The 13,652-nt window shown below is 54.1% G+C and overlaps 2 protein-coding genes across 10 annotated transcripts; both read left to right on the top strand.

Moving 5' to 3' along the window:
- Window positions 1-3,982: 3,982 nt before the first annotated feature.
- Window positions 3,983-11,168, top strand: DUS3L (dihydrouridine synthase 3 like). Of its 9 annotated transcripts, none has more exons than XR_014934925.1 (13): window positions 3,983-4,042; window positions 4,666-5,080; window positions 5,456-6,037; window positions 6,581-6,717; window positions 6,814-6,966; window positions 7,051-7,167; window positions 7,455-7,520; window positions 7,608-7,718; window positions 8,313-8,409; window positions 8,881-8,956; window positions 9,241-9,429; window positions 9,506-9,653; window positions 11,011-11,168. XR_014934925.1 is itself a non-coding variant. In XM_015886654.3 (13 exons), exons 1-13 carry the CDS (start codon window positions 4,002-4,004, stop codon window positions 11,081-11,083), a joined length of 2,091 nt encoding a protein of 696 aa, XP_015742140.2. In that variant the 5' UTR covers window positions 3,983-4,001; the 3' UTR covers window positions 11,084-11,168. The 9 variants fall into 9 exon arrangements, 2 of the variants coding, with proteins under 2 accessions (XP_015742140.2, XP_085373455.1); XR_014934924.1 differs by having other exon boundaries at window positions 9,525-9,653; XR_014934923.1 differs by having other exon boundaries at window positions 6,585-6,717.
- Window positions 11,169-12,068: 900 nt separating this feature from the next.
- Window positions 12,069-13,519, top strand: PRR22 (proline rich 22). Its single transcript, XM_015886656.3, has 3 exons — window positions 12,069-12,275; window positions 12,388-12,492; window positions 12,574-13,519. The coding sequence occupies exons 1-3, from the start codon at window positions 12,182-12,184 to the stop codon at window positions 13,383-13,385; spliced, it is 1,011 nt and encodes a 336-aa protein (XP_015742142.2). The 5' UTR covers window positions 12,069-12,181; the 3' UTR covers window positions 13,386-13,519.
- Window positions 13,520-13,652: the final 133 nt, after the last annotated feature.

Raw genomic sequence — 13,652 nt, forward strand, 5'->3', positions numbered from 1 at the left:
GCACTGCATCCACAGCTGGGAAGGGCACAGATGAGGATGAATCTCCTTCCTTGGGATGCAGAAGAACCAACACTGCATCCAGGGCAGGAAAGCAGCAATGAGGCTGAGCAGCCACGTACCCTGAGCAGAACCCAGCTGTAAACCTGAAGAGAACAGAGGGGTGAATGGGAACTCGGCAGGGCAGGGATCGAGCTATTATTCATCAATGACGGGAAAAGTCACCGAAATAGAAGACGTGGAAGCTTCCAGAGCTATTCGTGAAACGGGGCCAAATTGGAGTCATTGTTTCAGCCAAAATGGGGGAAATAATTAGAAAAACATTGAAATGCATCATTTTTAGGTTTTGTTTTTAACTCCCCCCCCTCCAGTGAGATATTTCACTTCGGAAATGATGAAACATTGCAATCGCAGCAGGATCTTGGAGCTTTTCTCCCGTTGAAATGGGAACGTTGATTGGGTTTGTCACTCATTGACAAAATGAGTCAGGAGGGAATCTCAGTGATGCTTTTTCAAGGAAAAAATAGAGATACACCATCACTTTTCTGACCCTACAGCAGAGCATGGAGCCCTTTGGGGTGAGCTGACCTGCATGGATAGAGGACAGGAGCCTTGTCTCCACCCAACCCAAAGTGCTGCCCCATAGCAACACTAGGGAGAACACAATAAGCATTGCCATGCCCACCACATCCTGCCTCCTCCAGCCAAGCACTCAGCCTATTTTCAGGTTTGATAAGAGATCTGGGGCCTCCTCCAAGCTTTGTCAAGGAAGGGTTGAGTGTCATAGCCAAGAGATTCCACTGTTCCCCATTGCTTGCCCATTTCCTTCCCTTCTCTCTTGGAATTCCCTGCCCACGCACCAAGCAGACGTCACAACCCCCAGACTCTTTATTATGGCTCATTATCGCACTTTCTCCCCCTAGAGAGCACTTAAGACAGCAGCATAACCTCCCCAACAGAGCCCAAACTCCAACCTCCTTCCAGAGGCTTGACAGCCCATCCCAAAACCACACAGGCCTTGCCCAAACGACGACCTTTAACAACTCCTGTCTGTGGGCCAAACGCTAAGTCAGCTCTCTGAGCAGCTCGTAAAGCAGCCGAGGGGAAACTACGACAAGAGAACCTTTTCCAAATGCCATTAGGTTGCTGTCTGCCCAAAGCTTGGCTGTGCCAATCACAACCACTTGGGGAGAGCACCCCATTTCCACAGCATCCCATGCAGATCTTTTTGGGGGCCCCAAAGGGTGCTGAAATCCCCATATCCATCCTTGGGAAGCACCCAGCACTGGAAGGAGAGTGAGATCTGGTGATTGGGAAGAACGGGAGATGGGGATGAAACCAGAGAGAGGAAACGTTTAAGCTTTAATCTTGGAAACAGCTTCCTGACAGTAGATTTATGAGCAGTGGGAATAGTCTCCTTTGCAGAAGGCTGGGAGCTGTACTGCACAGAGCTTTGAAAACAAGGCCGGATAAAAGAGGAGGCAACAGACATGAGGAATGGGCATTGCCTCAACCAAAAGACAGATAGGACCCAGTGGCTCAATTCCAGCTCTGGCTGCTCAGCTCGTACACAAGCAGCAAATCTCACACCTGCCTTCCATGACATTTGCCCATGTACACGATTAACCAGCGCGGGCTGTCAGAATATTACAGTGCTGCTATGAAAGGCATCCAAACAAATGTGACCGGTCCAAATCTCTATCCCCACTCTCACCCGTTGCAGCTGCAGAGGTGACCTCTCAGGGCTGCTGCAGAGCCTCATTTTTCAGCTCACGCCTGGGTGTAGTAGCCAGAACCAGGGGCTCAACACATCCGACTTTTGTGCAGCAGCCCATGTTAGGTGTATTTTGGTTAATGCATGCATCTTGTTTTACTTGGACGTCCAAGGAGCTGAACTTTTTCTGACTTGGTTACTCCTGTAAATGTATCACACTTTCCTGTAATCAACCTTTCCTTTCCCCCCACCCAACCCACCCCCCACTTGGCCTTTTGCAGCAAGCTGTTGGATACTGGCTTTCTCCAAAGCTGCTTTAGTGCTGCTGACGGATGCTAAGCCTGGCTCTCAAACTCAAAGCACTTGCTCACCCACAGAAGCAGCCCAGCTCAAGCTTCCAAACCAACCCTTTCCCTGCTCCGCCGTCAGCCTCAGCTCAAGCAGGTTACAGCAAAGCAGCCAGCAGGAGAAACACATCCCTGCCCTGAGCAGACCCTCCAGCAACCCCTACCTGCAGCCAAGTCCCCACTGTGTTCCAGACAAGTGACTGTGCTACTGCACAGCACACAACACCTGCAGAGCCCAGTGCTGGGAGCTTCGTGCTCCTCTCTCACCACCAGAAGGTTTGCCTGAGGCTGAGCCTCATATAAACCCACCACACCAGTGCCCTGAGAGGAGATTAGATGTGAAAGCCTGACCTCAGCCAAGTACCGCGAGTCAAAAGCGCTCTGACTTCAGGCTAACTGCCCCACAAAAACATCAGTGAAATCACTTCATTAATCCCCATGGCCTCGTTTCCTTCCTTCCTCCCCTCAGCCAAGCTGAAGCTTAAAATAGCATTCTAACATTCCTCGTACTTCTCTCCAAAACTAATTAATATCCAATCAGCCAAAAGCTCTTCTCGCAGCAGCTTGTCTCTATCACACAACCTGCCCACCCTCGGCAGGAGCTGAAACCCCCTGCCAGGCTCCCCAGCTCCTCCCTGAAGGCATTTGTGTGATGGAGCACCCAGAGAGAACCACATGAAGGTGGCAGAAGGGAGGAGAGCATTGAAATGAATGCCCTGAGTGCAGCCCTACCTCCATCCCACACACATACACACACACACCACCCTGCCATGCCCATAAACACACAGCACAGGAATTCCCCAGCACTGCAGGAGCGGCTGCTCATCACCAGCTTCTAGCAGCCCCTAATGGCAAACAGCAGGGCACCTCCTGCCTCTTTCTGTTTCATTGCTGCACTTCAACTGAAGGCAGAAAACTCATCCCAGAGGAGAGGAAAGAAAGAGGAAAGAAAGAGATGGGTCTGTCTCCATTCATCCAGCCTTCTCAGCAGCCAGGATCAAGCATCAAATAGAGATGCACAGGCAGCAGTGCAGCTGTAGGGAAGGGATGTGAGCCTGAGATGGAATGGAAGGTTTCACCACCCCAGGAGGCACAAAGCCCTTCTACCACCAGCTATTTCTTGTTTAAGCCCCACTGTGCAATCAATGCTTGTGGCACACGGGGACAGAGATCAGGAAGGAGACTGCAACATCCATCAGCTGTACGGGATGCAGAGGGAGCATACACGCAAAGAACTGCACACAGTGGTTTATTTTACAGCTCCAAATACAACCTATGGAGCAAATACAGCCACAGGAGCAGCAGCTGGGCCACCTCCAGCACAGCCCCGAGGCACAGAGGGGCACATAGAAGCATATAGGGGCATATAGGAGCATAGAGGGGCACATAGGAGCATATAGGGGCATAGAGGGGCATATAGGAGCATATAGGGGCACAGAGGGGCATATAGGGGCATATAGGAGCATACAGGAGCATATAGGGGCATAGAGGGGCACATAGGAGCATATAGGGGCATATAGGGGCATAGAGGGGCACATAGGAGCATATAGGAGCATATAGGGGCACATAGGAGCATATAGGGGCACATAGGAACATATAGGGGCATAGAGGGACATAGAGGGGCACATAGGAGCATAAAGGGGCATATAGGGGCACATAGGAGCATATAGGGGCACATAGGAGCATATAGGGGCACATAGGAGCATATAGGGGCATATAGGAGCATAGAGGGGCACATAGGGGCACAGAGGAACATATAGGGGCTTATAGGGGCATATAGGAGCATAGAGGGGCATAGAGGGGCTCCTCAATGCAGCCCCATACACCCCCCACCCGCACACCCCGCTCCACCCGCCGCTCTGCCTCAGCCCGCCCCCCGCCCGCCCTTTTATAGCCGCCCCGCCCCCGTCGCGTGAGTGACGTCATCGCCGCGTGCGGCAGCAATGGCGGCGGTGGCGGCTGGAGTGGCGCCGGTTCGGGAGCGGTGAGTGTGAGGGATCGAGGCCTTAACGGGTCATACCGGCACCGGACACACAGCAGAGCTGACCATGGGACGGCTGGGGGGATGGACTGGGCCTGGGGGGCGGCTGGGGGAGAGGGTGGGGGCTGCTGCTGCTCGCTAAGGGGCTGCGGCCTACACGGGATAGCAGGGCCTATTCCTGAGGTACTGCTGGATGGGGATGGGGGTGGGGATGGAGATTGGGCTGGTGAATGGGGATGGGGATGGAGTTGGGGGTGGGGATGGGGGTGGTGAATGGGGATGGAGATGGGGATTGGGATGGTGAATTGGGATGGGGGTGGGGATGGTGGCTGGTGAATGGGGATTGGGATGGTGAATGGGGATGGGGACGGAGTTGGGGATGGGGACGGAGTTGGGGATTGGGATGGTGAATTGGGATGGGGGTGGGGATGGGGATGGTGAATGGGGATTGGGATGGTGAATGGTGAATGGGGATGGAGTTGGGGATTGGGCTGGTGAATGGGGATGGGGGCACTCCAGAGCCCTGTGGTGCTGGCATTGGGGTGGGGATGAGGATGGGAGTGAGGGTGGGAGCACACTCTGGTGCTGGCAGTGCAGTTCTTCACAGCCTCGTGGTTGCTCTGCAGGTTTGTCACCTCCAAGGAGCAGTTCCATGCCTACCTGAGGGCCAACGGGGAGCTCGGAGACCAGGGAGGTGATAAGGAGGAGGAGAAGGAGGACAGTAATGAGCAGAGCGAGCCCCCTGCCAAGAGAGGGAGGTTGGAGCAGGACCAGGATGGAGAAAGCCCAGGGGAGCCCGAGGATGGGGAGAAGGAGCCTGAGGATGGGGAGAAGGAGCCCGAGGATGGGGAGAAGGAGCCTGAGAATGGGGAGAAGGAGCCCGAGGATGGGGAGAAGGAGCCCGAGGATGGGGAGAAGGAGCCTGAGAATGGGGAGAAGGAGCCTGTGGGGCGCAAACGAGCCCGAGGACAGAACAAGAGCAGACCCTGCATGAAGCCCAACCATTATGAGAAGAGCCGGTTGTGTCCGTCAGTCACGCAGGTACGATGTGGGGTACGATGCCTTGCTTTGCTCTTGGTGGGTTTCTTTATGTTTTAGCTTAGGAGAGTACATCCCAGAGTGATCAAAGGTAAAGATGCACCAGGTGAATGCTCAGAATGAGGGAGCTGAGGGCACAGAGAGGGCTGTGCTGACAGAACTGCCTCTGTTGGCTGCTTGGGGAGCATGTAGCAGGGTGAGGCTGGACAAGACAAGCAAAGCATCAGCTTTCTTGAGTCCATGGGGCTAAAATAGCACCTCAGGTGTTCAGTTTCCAGTGTGGTTTTGTCTCCTCTTCAGGCTCACCTTGGTTGTACAGATATGCCCACAGCTGGAAGCACAGGGTAGAGGTTTTAATCTCTTCTTTCTTGTTTGAAGGGCTGTGCGGAGAAGTGCTACTTTGGCCCACGGTGCCGCTTCCTTCATGACGTCGGGGAGTACATGGCAGCAAAACCATCCGACCTGGGGCAGAGCTGTGTGCTCTTTGAAACCTTTGGCAAGTGTCCTTATGGCGTCACGTGCCGCTTTGCCAAGGCCCACCTTGGGGATGGCTACCAGAACTTGGTCAACACGGAGCTGGTCAAGCAGTGGGAAGGGAAATCGCTGGTGAGGAACAACCTCTCCAAAGACCTCCAGCACCAGCTACGCAAGAAGAAATTTATCTTTAAGAAGGCTGATGAGTACCTCCGCAGCCTGGCCAAGCCCCACCACAATGATAGGAGGGGAGGCAAAGCTCCGGGGCACTCTGCAGAGGGTGAGGATGTGTCCAACTGCACAATGCCTGAGGATGGCCTGGGAGACACCTCAGAATGTCCTGTGCTACCAGAGGGAGGAGATCCCAAATCAGCTCCTGTGCAGAGTCCTCACCCCACAGAAAGTGAGGGGGGATGCCCCACCAAAACAGCAGGCCCAGTGACAGATGAAGACATTGTAAAGCTGAGGTCATGTGAGAAGAAGAAGGTGAGCAGTGAGAGCTTGGTCAAGGGCTGCTGTCTCTGTCCTATGGGAAGACAGAAGTGACCTCTTAGCTGGGTGACAGGGAGGGAGGGGACTGAGCTGCCTGGGGACCACATTACTGTCATGAGAGGGGAAGGATGCAGGCGGGTGAGATGTTGGAACCCAGTGGTGTTATTGAAGGGGTGAGAGCTAAGAGAAGCTTCAGCCCTTTGCACATGAGAGAAATCAGGGGCTGAGCTGTCAATGCGGGTAGAAATGATGCACAAGGAGAGATGAGGCTGGGGCTGGTTGATCTGCCTATACTGTGCATTGCTCTCCTGAGGGGAGGCTGAGCATTGCTTCCTCCTTCTGACCTCTTATCCTTTAGCCAGTCTTACCTCCTGCTACAGCTTTAACTGTTGGAGTTTTCTGCAAGCTGAGCAGTAAAACAAATGGAGCAGTTAAAATTCCTGGTTCTGTTACCCAAATGATGAGGTGTCAGGGAGCTGTTGAGGTTCTTCAACAAAAAACAGTGATTTCCTGGGTTTCCCACTGAGTTTTCTCAAGACAGGTGATAAAGTCGCTAACTGGAATCTCCTCATGTTTTACCGCTGCCGGTTCAGCTCTGCTAACATGCTCCTCCATCCCTGGTTGTTTTCCAGTTGGAAATCCAAGGCAAGCTCTACTTGGCCCCACTGACCACAGTAAGTAGATAATTCTGTCCTTTGGTCAAAAATTGCCATTACCACACTGGGAACAGAGCTCATCTCCCCACAAACAATATCTCTGCTGTCTTGCAGTGTGGCAACCTCCCTTTCAGAAGGATATGCAAACGCTTTGGGGCAGATGTCACCTGTGGAGAGATGGCTGTGTGCACTAACCTCCTTCAGGGCCAGTCCTCTGAGTGGGCTCTCCTCAAACGGCATCACACCGAGGACATTTTTGGGGTGCAGGTGAGTGCCATCATCTTGACAAGCAGACAGATAGAGGCAAAAAAGCTGCTGCTTGAACTCATGCAAACTGTCACCCTTTGGTAGCTGGAGGGAGCGTTTCCAGACACAATGACCAAATGCGCAGAGCTCCTGAACCAAACAATTGACGTGGACTTTGTAGACATCAATGTTGGCTGTCCTATCGACCTGGTCTACAAGAAGGTAAGATGTTCTGCAGCGTGCCTTGTTTCTGTCCATAGATGTTTGATGTTTGCCATCTGCTGCCACCTGCTATCAGTTTGATCTGGAGTTATCAGGTCATTTATGGACAGTAGACTTCAGCAGCAGGCAGAAGTGGGGAGGGAAAAAGGAGAAAGGGAGTGTTTCGACAAAGAACACAACAAGCCTGGAAAGCTTTTGAGCTTCAGCTGTGTTCCTTGGAGTAGAGGGCTGCTCTTCTCTATGCAAGGAAGAGGAAAGTCCTGATTGTGCCACCTTTCTTTCCCCAGGGTGGAGGCTGCGCTCTGATGACTCGGTCTAACAAGTTTGAACAGATTGTCCGAGGGATGAACTCAGTGAGTCCAACCACGGGCTGGCAGCAGGAGAGGAGCTGGTGGAACTGAATGCTGCCCCAGCCCAGCCTCACTGTGCCTTCTCTGCAGGTGCTGGATGTCCCACTGACCGTGAAGATACGGACAGGGGTGCAAGAAAAGATGAATGTGGCCCATAAAATAATCCCCAAGATCCGGGAGTGGGGAGCATCCATGGTCACGGTACTGGGACATGTGCTGGGGCTTGAAATAGTCTGTCTGGGGAGCTCTGCTTGCATGTCAGCTTGGAGTGCAATGTGACTTTAACCCCTACCCAGAGCTGAGTAGCTCTTTCAAGCACCTTTGTTTGTCTGTGTACTGTCTTCTATTGCTTTCTCCTAATAAGAGAGACAAATTGTGATGCTTTTATATTTAGAACGTTGTCCTCACTGCTCCTGGAGCTTGTATCCACTACAAAAGGAGGTGGCTTTGGAACAGAGGCCTCATTCAGATGAGCTTCATTATATCAGGGCTGGCTCATCATTTGCATGGAGATGAGTAGTTCCTGCCCACAGTGAATATTCCCTTTCACTGCCTACAGTCACTTCCTGCTCTGCCTTGCAAATAGCCCAAACATTGCTCAGAAAAGCATCCAGCCCTTTCTCAGCATTGCAAACCACCTCTGCAGCCTGCTTTGTTAGCAGCTGTGCACCCATTAGGATCCCTTACCCCAGCCTGGTGACTTTGCCTTCTCAGAGCAAACCCCTGCAGTGCTGCTGCGCTGTTCTGCCTCCTTTGTGCTGCTCAGGGGGGTCTCACAGTGAATTCTTTCTGCAGCTGCATGGCCGGTCCAGAGAACAGCGATACACAAGAGTTGCTGACTGGGACTACATAGCAGAATGTGCTAAAATAGCAAACCCCATGCCTCTTTTTGGTAGGTGCGGGCACCATTCTGATTTGAAAAGTGTTAAACAAACAAACAAAAAGATAGGAAATACAGCTCCCAAATACATCCAGCCCTGGCACTGCTCCACAAAGCCAGTCTTGTGCAGCTCAGTTCTGCCTGCTTGCTTTGCTTTGCAGCCTGGCACAAGGAACATGGAGCAGAGCAGGATGGGGAGGGGATGGGCATCACACCTTGGTTTCAGCAGGTGCTTTCTCCTGTAGGCAGGATGGCACAGAGAATCCCAGCTCAGCCCTCAGGGTATGGGCTGAGAGTGCAGAAGGAGGGAGAGGAGAACCTCTCCTCCTCCTCGTGATGGGAACGTTAATCAGAAACATTCCTGAGGATCTTAAATGTGACCCTGTGTTCCTTTTGAATTTTATCCCATGCCTGGATTAGCTCATTCTGACTTGCCCTGCTGCATCTCTTTGACCTCTGGCTTCTCTCCTCCCTTCTGCACAGGAAACGGTGATATTTTGTCTTATGAAGATGCTAATCAAGCCATGCAGACCGGAGTTTCAGGCATTATGATTGCAAGGCAAGTGGTTGCATTTCCCCTTTTGCTTCTGAGCCTGTTGGTGCTGGGGGTAAAGGGAAGAAAAGAGATAACAATAACCTAAACTAATCCTAAACATGAGAAGAGCTTCCTTTGAGTGAGATTACACTTTGCAACTTGGGACAGCATGCATCTGTGGGAACTTAAAGGGGCTGAAAGCTTTTCAAGTAGCACCAGGCTGGCAAATAAGGGCTGGAAAGCATTTCAGTCCCCTCTGAAGCATCTGAAGGCCCAGGAGTAACGGTGCACATTTGATTTGCCTGCAGGGGGGCACTCATCAAACCGTGGCTTTTCACTGAAATCAAGGAGCAGAGACACTGGGATATCTCCTCCAGTGAGAGATTCGATATCCTCAGAGACTTCACCAACTATGGCCTGGAGCACTGGGGGTCGGATACTCAGGGAGTGGAGAAAACCAGGAAGTTTCTGCTGGAATGGCTCTCATTCCTATGCAGGTAATTGTGCCCCGTTTGCAGGGCTGTTCCCACAACAGGCCCAGCTCATTTGAACAGCAGCACGCAGTGCCCGTAGCGTTTGTGTTTCGCTGCAGGTACATTCCAGTCGGGTTATTGGAGCACCTACCTCAGAAGATCAATGAGCGGCCGCCTTACTACATAGGGAGGGACTATCTGGAGACACTGATGGCCAGCCAAAATGTGGATGATTGGGTTAAAATCAGGTAACAAAGCACGGGGTGGAGCAGCGCTTCGCTTGGGGGTCTTAACCGAGCTTTGAGTCGCCATAGAAGAGCTCCCATTCCCTCCCTCTGCCTCAGGAGGTCACACAGCCCAGTGCAGACCTCGGGTAGCTGACCTCTCTCATGACACTCTGTTCATCCTGGGACAGCCAGGAACTGAGAGGAGAGAGCTCAGCGATGGGACGGCTGGGGCTGTCAGCACTTTGCACACAGCTCTGCTCAGCAGCGGGGCAGCATCCCCAGCTGGAGAGAACTGAGCGTGACCCCCCCCCATCCCTCAGATCTCATTCTGACTTTGTGCAGCAGAATGCAGACAAGTGCTGCTCCCCACAGCCCCAGGCCTGCAGGAAAGGGCTGGGAAGCTGCTTCAATTCTGAGCCAGCTGAAATGAGAGCTCACACAGCACAGCCAGCTGCTGTGCCTCGTGTCATGGAAACGGAGATGAACAAAAATAGAGCACAGCTACGAGCTTCTCTCTGCTTTTTGCTAATCCTTATCCGTTCTGGTAGTGCTGGGAACAGCTGCCTAAAAGCAAGTTAATGAGTACGTCAAGTTTTAATCAGGAGTTTTAATTGCTGTCTTGTCAAGCAGAACCTGCCCACGTGAGGCTGGGCAACGCTCTGCAACCGCTGCTCTTTGCAGAGATTCATAGCCATCAAAATGCAGTTTCCAGCCTGATCGGGTTTATTCATTGAAGCTCATTGTAAGGCATGTAAAGCTCATTGTAACCAGTGGAGGGGGTCTCCCACATGTGCTCTGCTCTGCTCTCACCATCACAGCTTGTCATTACGCAGCACTGTGCCCTGCTGGGATGCTCTGCTGCCATGTCTTATGGATACATTAACCATCCTTGACTGTAAAAATCACCCTGAAAATCCAGCGTGGGTTCCCAAGTGTGAAATAGTTGAAGTCTTAAGCGTGGATAAGTCACGATAGCGCTGCCTTGCATCACTTTAGGATCCAACCTTAATGCTCTTTGGCACTAACGGGGTTTTGGCTCTGCACAAGCACAGCGAGAGGTTGGGAGGAGCTCCCAGAGCCTTGGGCTGATTTCAGATACGTGGGTGCCAGCAGTAAAGCTGGTATTCAGGTCACCAAAGTTAGAATCCCATTTTGGCATTGACCCTCAGTGACTCCCCAGCAATGAGGGCTGTGCCAAGACCCAGAGTCTGTGTTCCCACTGCTGTGGCTCAGGGTTCAAGCTCAGCGCTGGAGTCAATTGGGTGCAGCAACACTTCTGAAAGCTTTGGGTGCATCCGAGTGGAGCCCCATTGCTGTGCAGCAGGTGGGGGCGGCAGTGATTTGGTACTGAACACAAACCTCTCCTGTTTCCTTTCAGTGAGCTGCTCCTGGGACCTGTACCCACCAACTTCACCTTCCTGCCTAAGCACAAGGCAAATTCCTACAGATAGGAGCATGGAGCGCAGGGGAGGCAGCAGGACGGCACACGTTGCTCAGCTGCACACAGAAATGAAATAAACCTTTATGTTTTTAGAAGCCTGGTTGCTTTCTTCCCTTGATGAGCATCGTTGCCTGCCATGACCACTCAGCCCTGTGTGCTGTTTGCATTGTGGCCCTCTGTTCCTACGGGGGTGTCCAGGGTTAGGGGCAAAACCTGCTTATTGGGGGGGTGAGGGGTGTACAGACCCAATGCCTGGGGGTCCTGGGGAGCCAAGCCACCCTCAGTCTCCTCCCATATGAGGTTGTACAGAGTCCCATCCCTTTATAGGGGCACACACAGGCTGTTGTCATCTCCTGGATGTCACACAGCCCCTTACGGGCTGTGCTGGAAGGGGCGGGGGAGGTATCTCCAAAGCAGCTGCTTTTCCATCACGAGCTCTGCTCAAAGCAAAGGGTGAATGAAAGCAGGTCTGGTGACACCACGGAGTGACTTTCCCCTGGCTGCCTCGAGGGTTTTTTCTGTGTCTGTGCCACTTGAACACAGCAGTGAAGGCAGCTGAGTGCGGGCAGCTGAGTGCGGGCAGCTCACACCCCTGACTCAGCTCAGCTGAATCAGCTTCATCCCCCCAAAATATCCCTAAAGGCATTAATGAGCACAGCAGCTGAGGTTGGGTAGAGCCACACCGCAGCGCTGGGCGCTCCTTCCCTGCTCAAAGAGCAGCTGAATGAGCTCCTCCAGGGGCTTTTGGTGCAGCTGAGCAATGCTCACATGCTGCCCAGCATCACTCCAGCACCAAGGAGCCCTGGCAGGGCTGAGCTGTGTGGTTTGTACACATCCTTATGGTGGCTAAACGGGATGTCCCAGCACTGATTGCAACTAAACGGCCCCTGGGCTGCAATGGAGCCAAAGAGCCGCTGGCTGTGCCCCATCACCACCTCATAAAGCCCCACAGCTGTGGGGTCACAGCAGCCCCCCGTTAACCCTTTCTCTGCCCTTAAGCCCCGAGGAGGGTGATGAGGGTGGGGATGGAACGCTGGGAGCCCTGGCAACCCCCTGGTTGGAGACCCCAAACACAGAGTCGGTTGGCCCCGCTGTCCGCCAGCAGCGCATGGAGTTGACTGCCGCCTGGCGCCCCCCTCGCGGCCCCCAGGGCCCCCCAGCGCCTCCCCCTCTCATCCTCCCCGAGCTCTTCAGCCTCGCAGGTGAGCTCCAACCCCGAACGCTCCACGAGGACGCGGCCGCCCCGTCCCTTCCACCCCGGGCTCCTCCTGTCGGTCTGGGATGGGACTGATGGCATCGTCTCATCTCTTCCAGGCTCAGCCAAACCCTGCCAGCCCCCTGCGATGGAGCAGCCCCTCCTCGCACCCCCGGCTATGGGGACACTGATGGCACCCGGCGCACCCCGGGGTCCCCCTCCAGGTTAGACACCCCCCCCCCTACCCGCAGCGTGAGCTCGATGTGGGTCCCAAGGAGCCCCCACAACTTCCCTGTACCCCGCAGGGCTGTGGATGGCTCCGTGCGGCTGCTTCTTCGACCCCCGCGTCTTTCACTTCGAGTGGGCGACCACCACCGTGCCCCCTCCTGCCAACCCCGTGGGCTCCCCTTCGCTGCCCAACGCTGCCCCCGGGGCTCCGCAGCAATGGGTGACCGTCCCGGCCCCACCGCAGCAATTTGTGCCCTATAAGCAGCAGGGCACGGCTGTGACCCCACTGCTGCCCACGGTCCCCAACTTCCAGCAGCTGGAGGGGCAGATCCAGCAGATGAGGATCTCGGAGCCACCTCCCAGTGGCAGCACCGGGGCGCCCACAGGTGGCATCATCCCCCTCAATAGTGACATCCCAATGGGCACCGCTGCAGTCCCCAACCCCCAGGAGATGGGGGCCAACCTGGAGAGCTTAGACATAGAGCTGCCCGACGAGGTGCTGCTGGAGGAGGCTGTGAGGCTCTTCAACTGCTCCCCCGAGACAGAGGGGGTGACACAAGACAGCCCCAGCAGCGTCCCTGTGCTCAAAGACCTCGGGGATCTCGCTGACCTGGATGATATCATCTCCTGTCACGACATGAGCTCGCTCTCATTGCCCGAAGAGATGCTCTCCTCTGACTACAGCATCCCCGAAGCCTCCAGCATGATGCTGAGCGTGGAGCAGCTCGACAGCGTCCGGATGAACCCCCAGGAGATGCACCAGGATCTGACACTGCCAGCTCTGCTGCTGTCACCACCGCAGGGCGATGCATTGCAGCCCAAAGTCAAGCTGGAAAAGAGGGGGAAGAAGCGACAAAGCAGCTTCTTGCTGAGAAAAAGCTGCAAATAGAGGGTGCCCACCTGCAGCAGTGGGGTGGGAGAGCAGGGTTAGAGCCCTTGTATGGGGATCGGGAGGGGGGAAGGGATAAGGGTGGTGGTAGACAACTTTTCTCTTGTTATCTATTAAATGTTGTTTGTTCAGAACCGCTCCATGTCTTGGTGGGGGGGGGTTGGAACAATCCGGGTGGGAGCTGGGACAAACACAGCCCCACACACAGTGACATCCCCAGCCCTGCAGTGAAACCCAGGTCAAGGGCAGTGGGGGGGTGCAGTGCCT

This window comes from Coturnix japonica, chromosome 16 (assembly GCF_054131305.1).
Source record: "Coturnix japonica strain WE chromosome 16, WE-NBRP24, whole genome shotgun sequence".
In the NCBI taxonomy this organism is placed as follows: domain Eukaryota; kingdom Metazoa; phylum Chordata; class Aves; order Galliformes; family Phasianidae; genus Coturnix; species Coturnix japonica.

Excerpts from the sequence above, each read along its gene's own strand:
- PRR22 (XM_015886656.3), top strand. The coding sequence starts at position 12,182 with ATGGAGTTGACTGCCGCCTGGCGCCCCCCTCGCGGCCCCCAGGGCCCC. Across the intron at positions 12,276-12,387 it reads CGAGCTCTTCAGCCTCGCAG|GCTCAGCCAAACCCTGCCAG; the intron begins GTGAGCTCCAAC and ends CATCTCTTCCAG. Across the intron at positions 12,493-12,573 it reads ACCCCGGGGTCCCCCTCCAG|GGCTGTGGATGGCTCCGTGC; the intron begins GTTAGACACCCC and ends TGTACCCCGCAG.
- DUS3L (XM_015886654.3), top strand. The coding sequence starts at position 4,002 with ATGGCGGCGGTGGCGGCTGGAGTGGCGCCGGTTCGGGAGCG. Across the intron at positions 6,718-6,813 it reads ACTTGGCCCCACTGACCACA|TGTGGCAACCTCCCTTTCAG; the intron begins GTAAGTAGATAA and ends GCTGTCTTGCAG. Across the intron at positions 9,430-9,524 it reads TGGCTCTCATTCCTATGCAG|GTACATTCCAGTCGGGTTAT; the intron begins GTAATTGTGCCC and ends GTTTCGCTGCAG.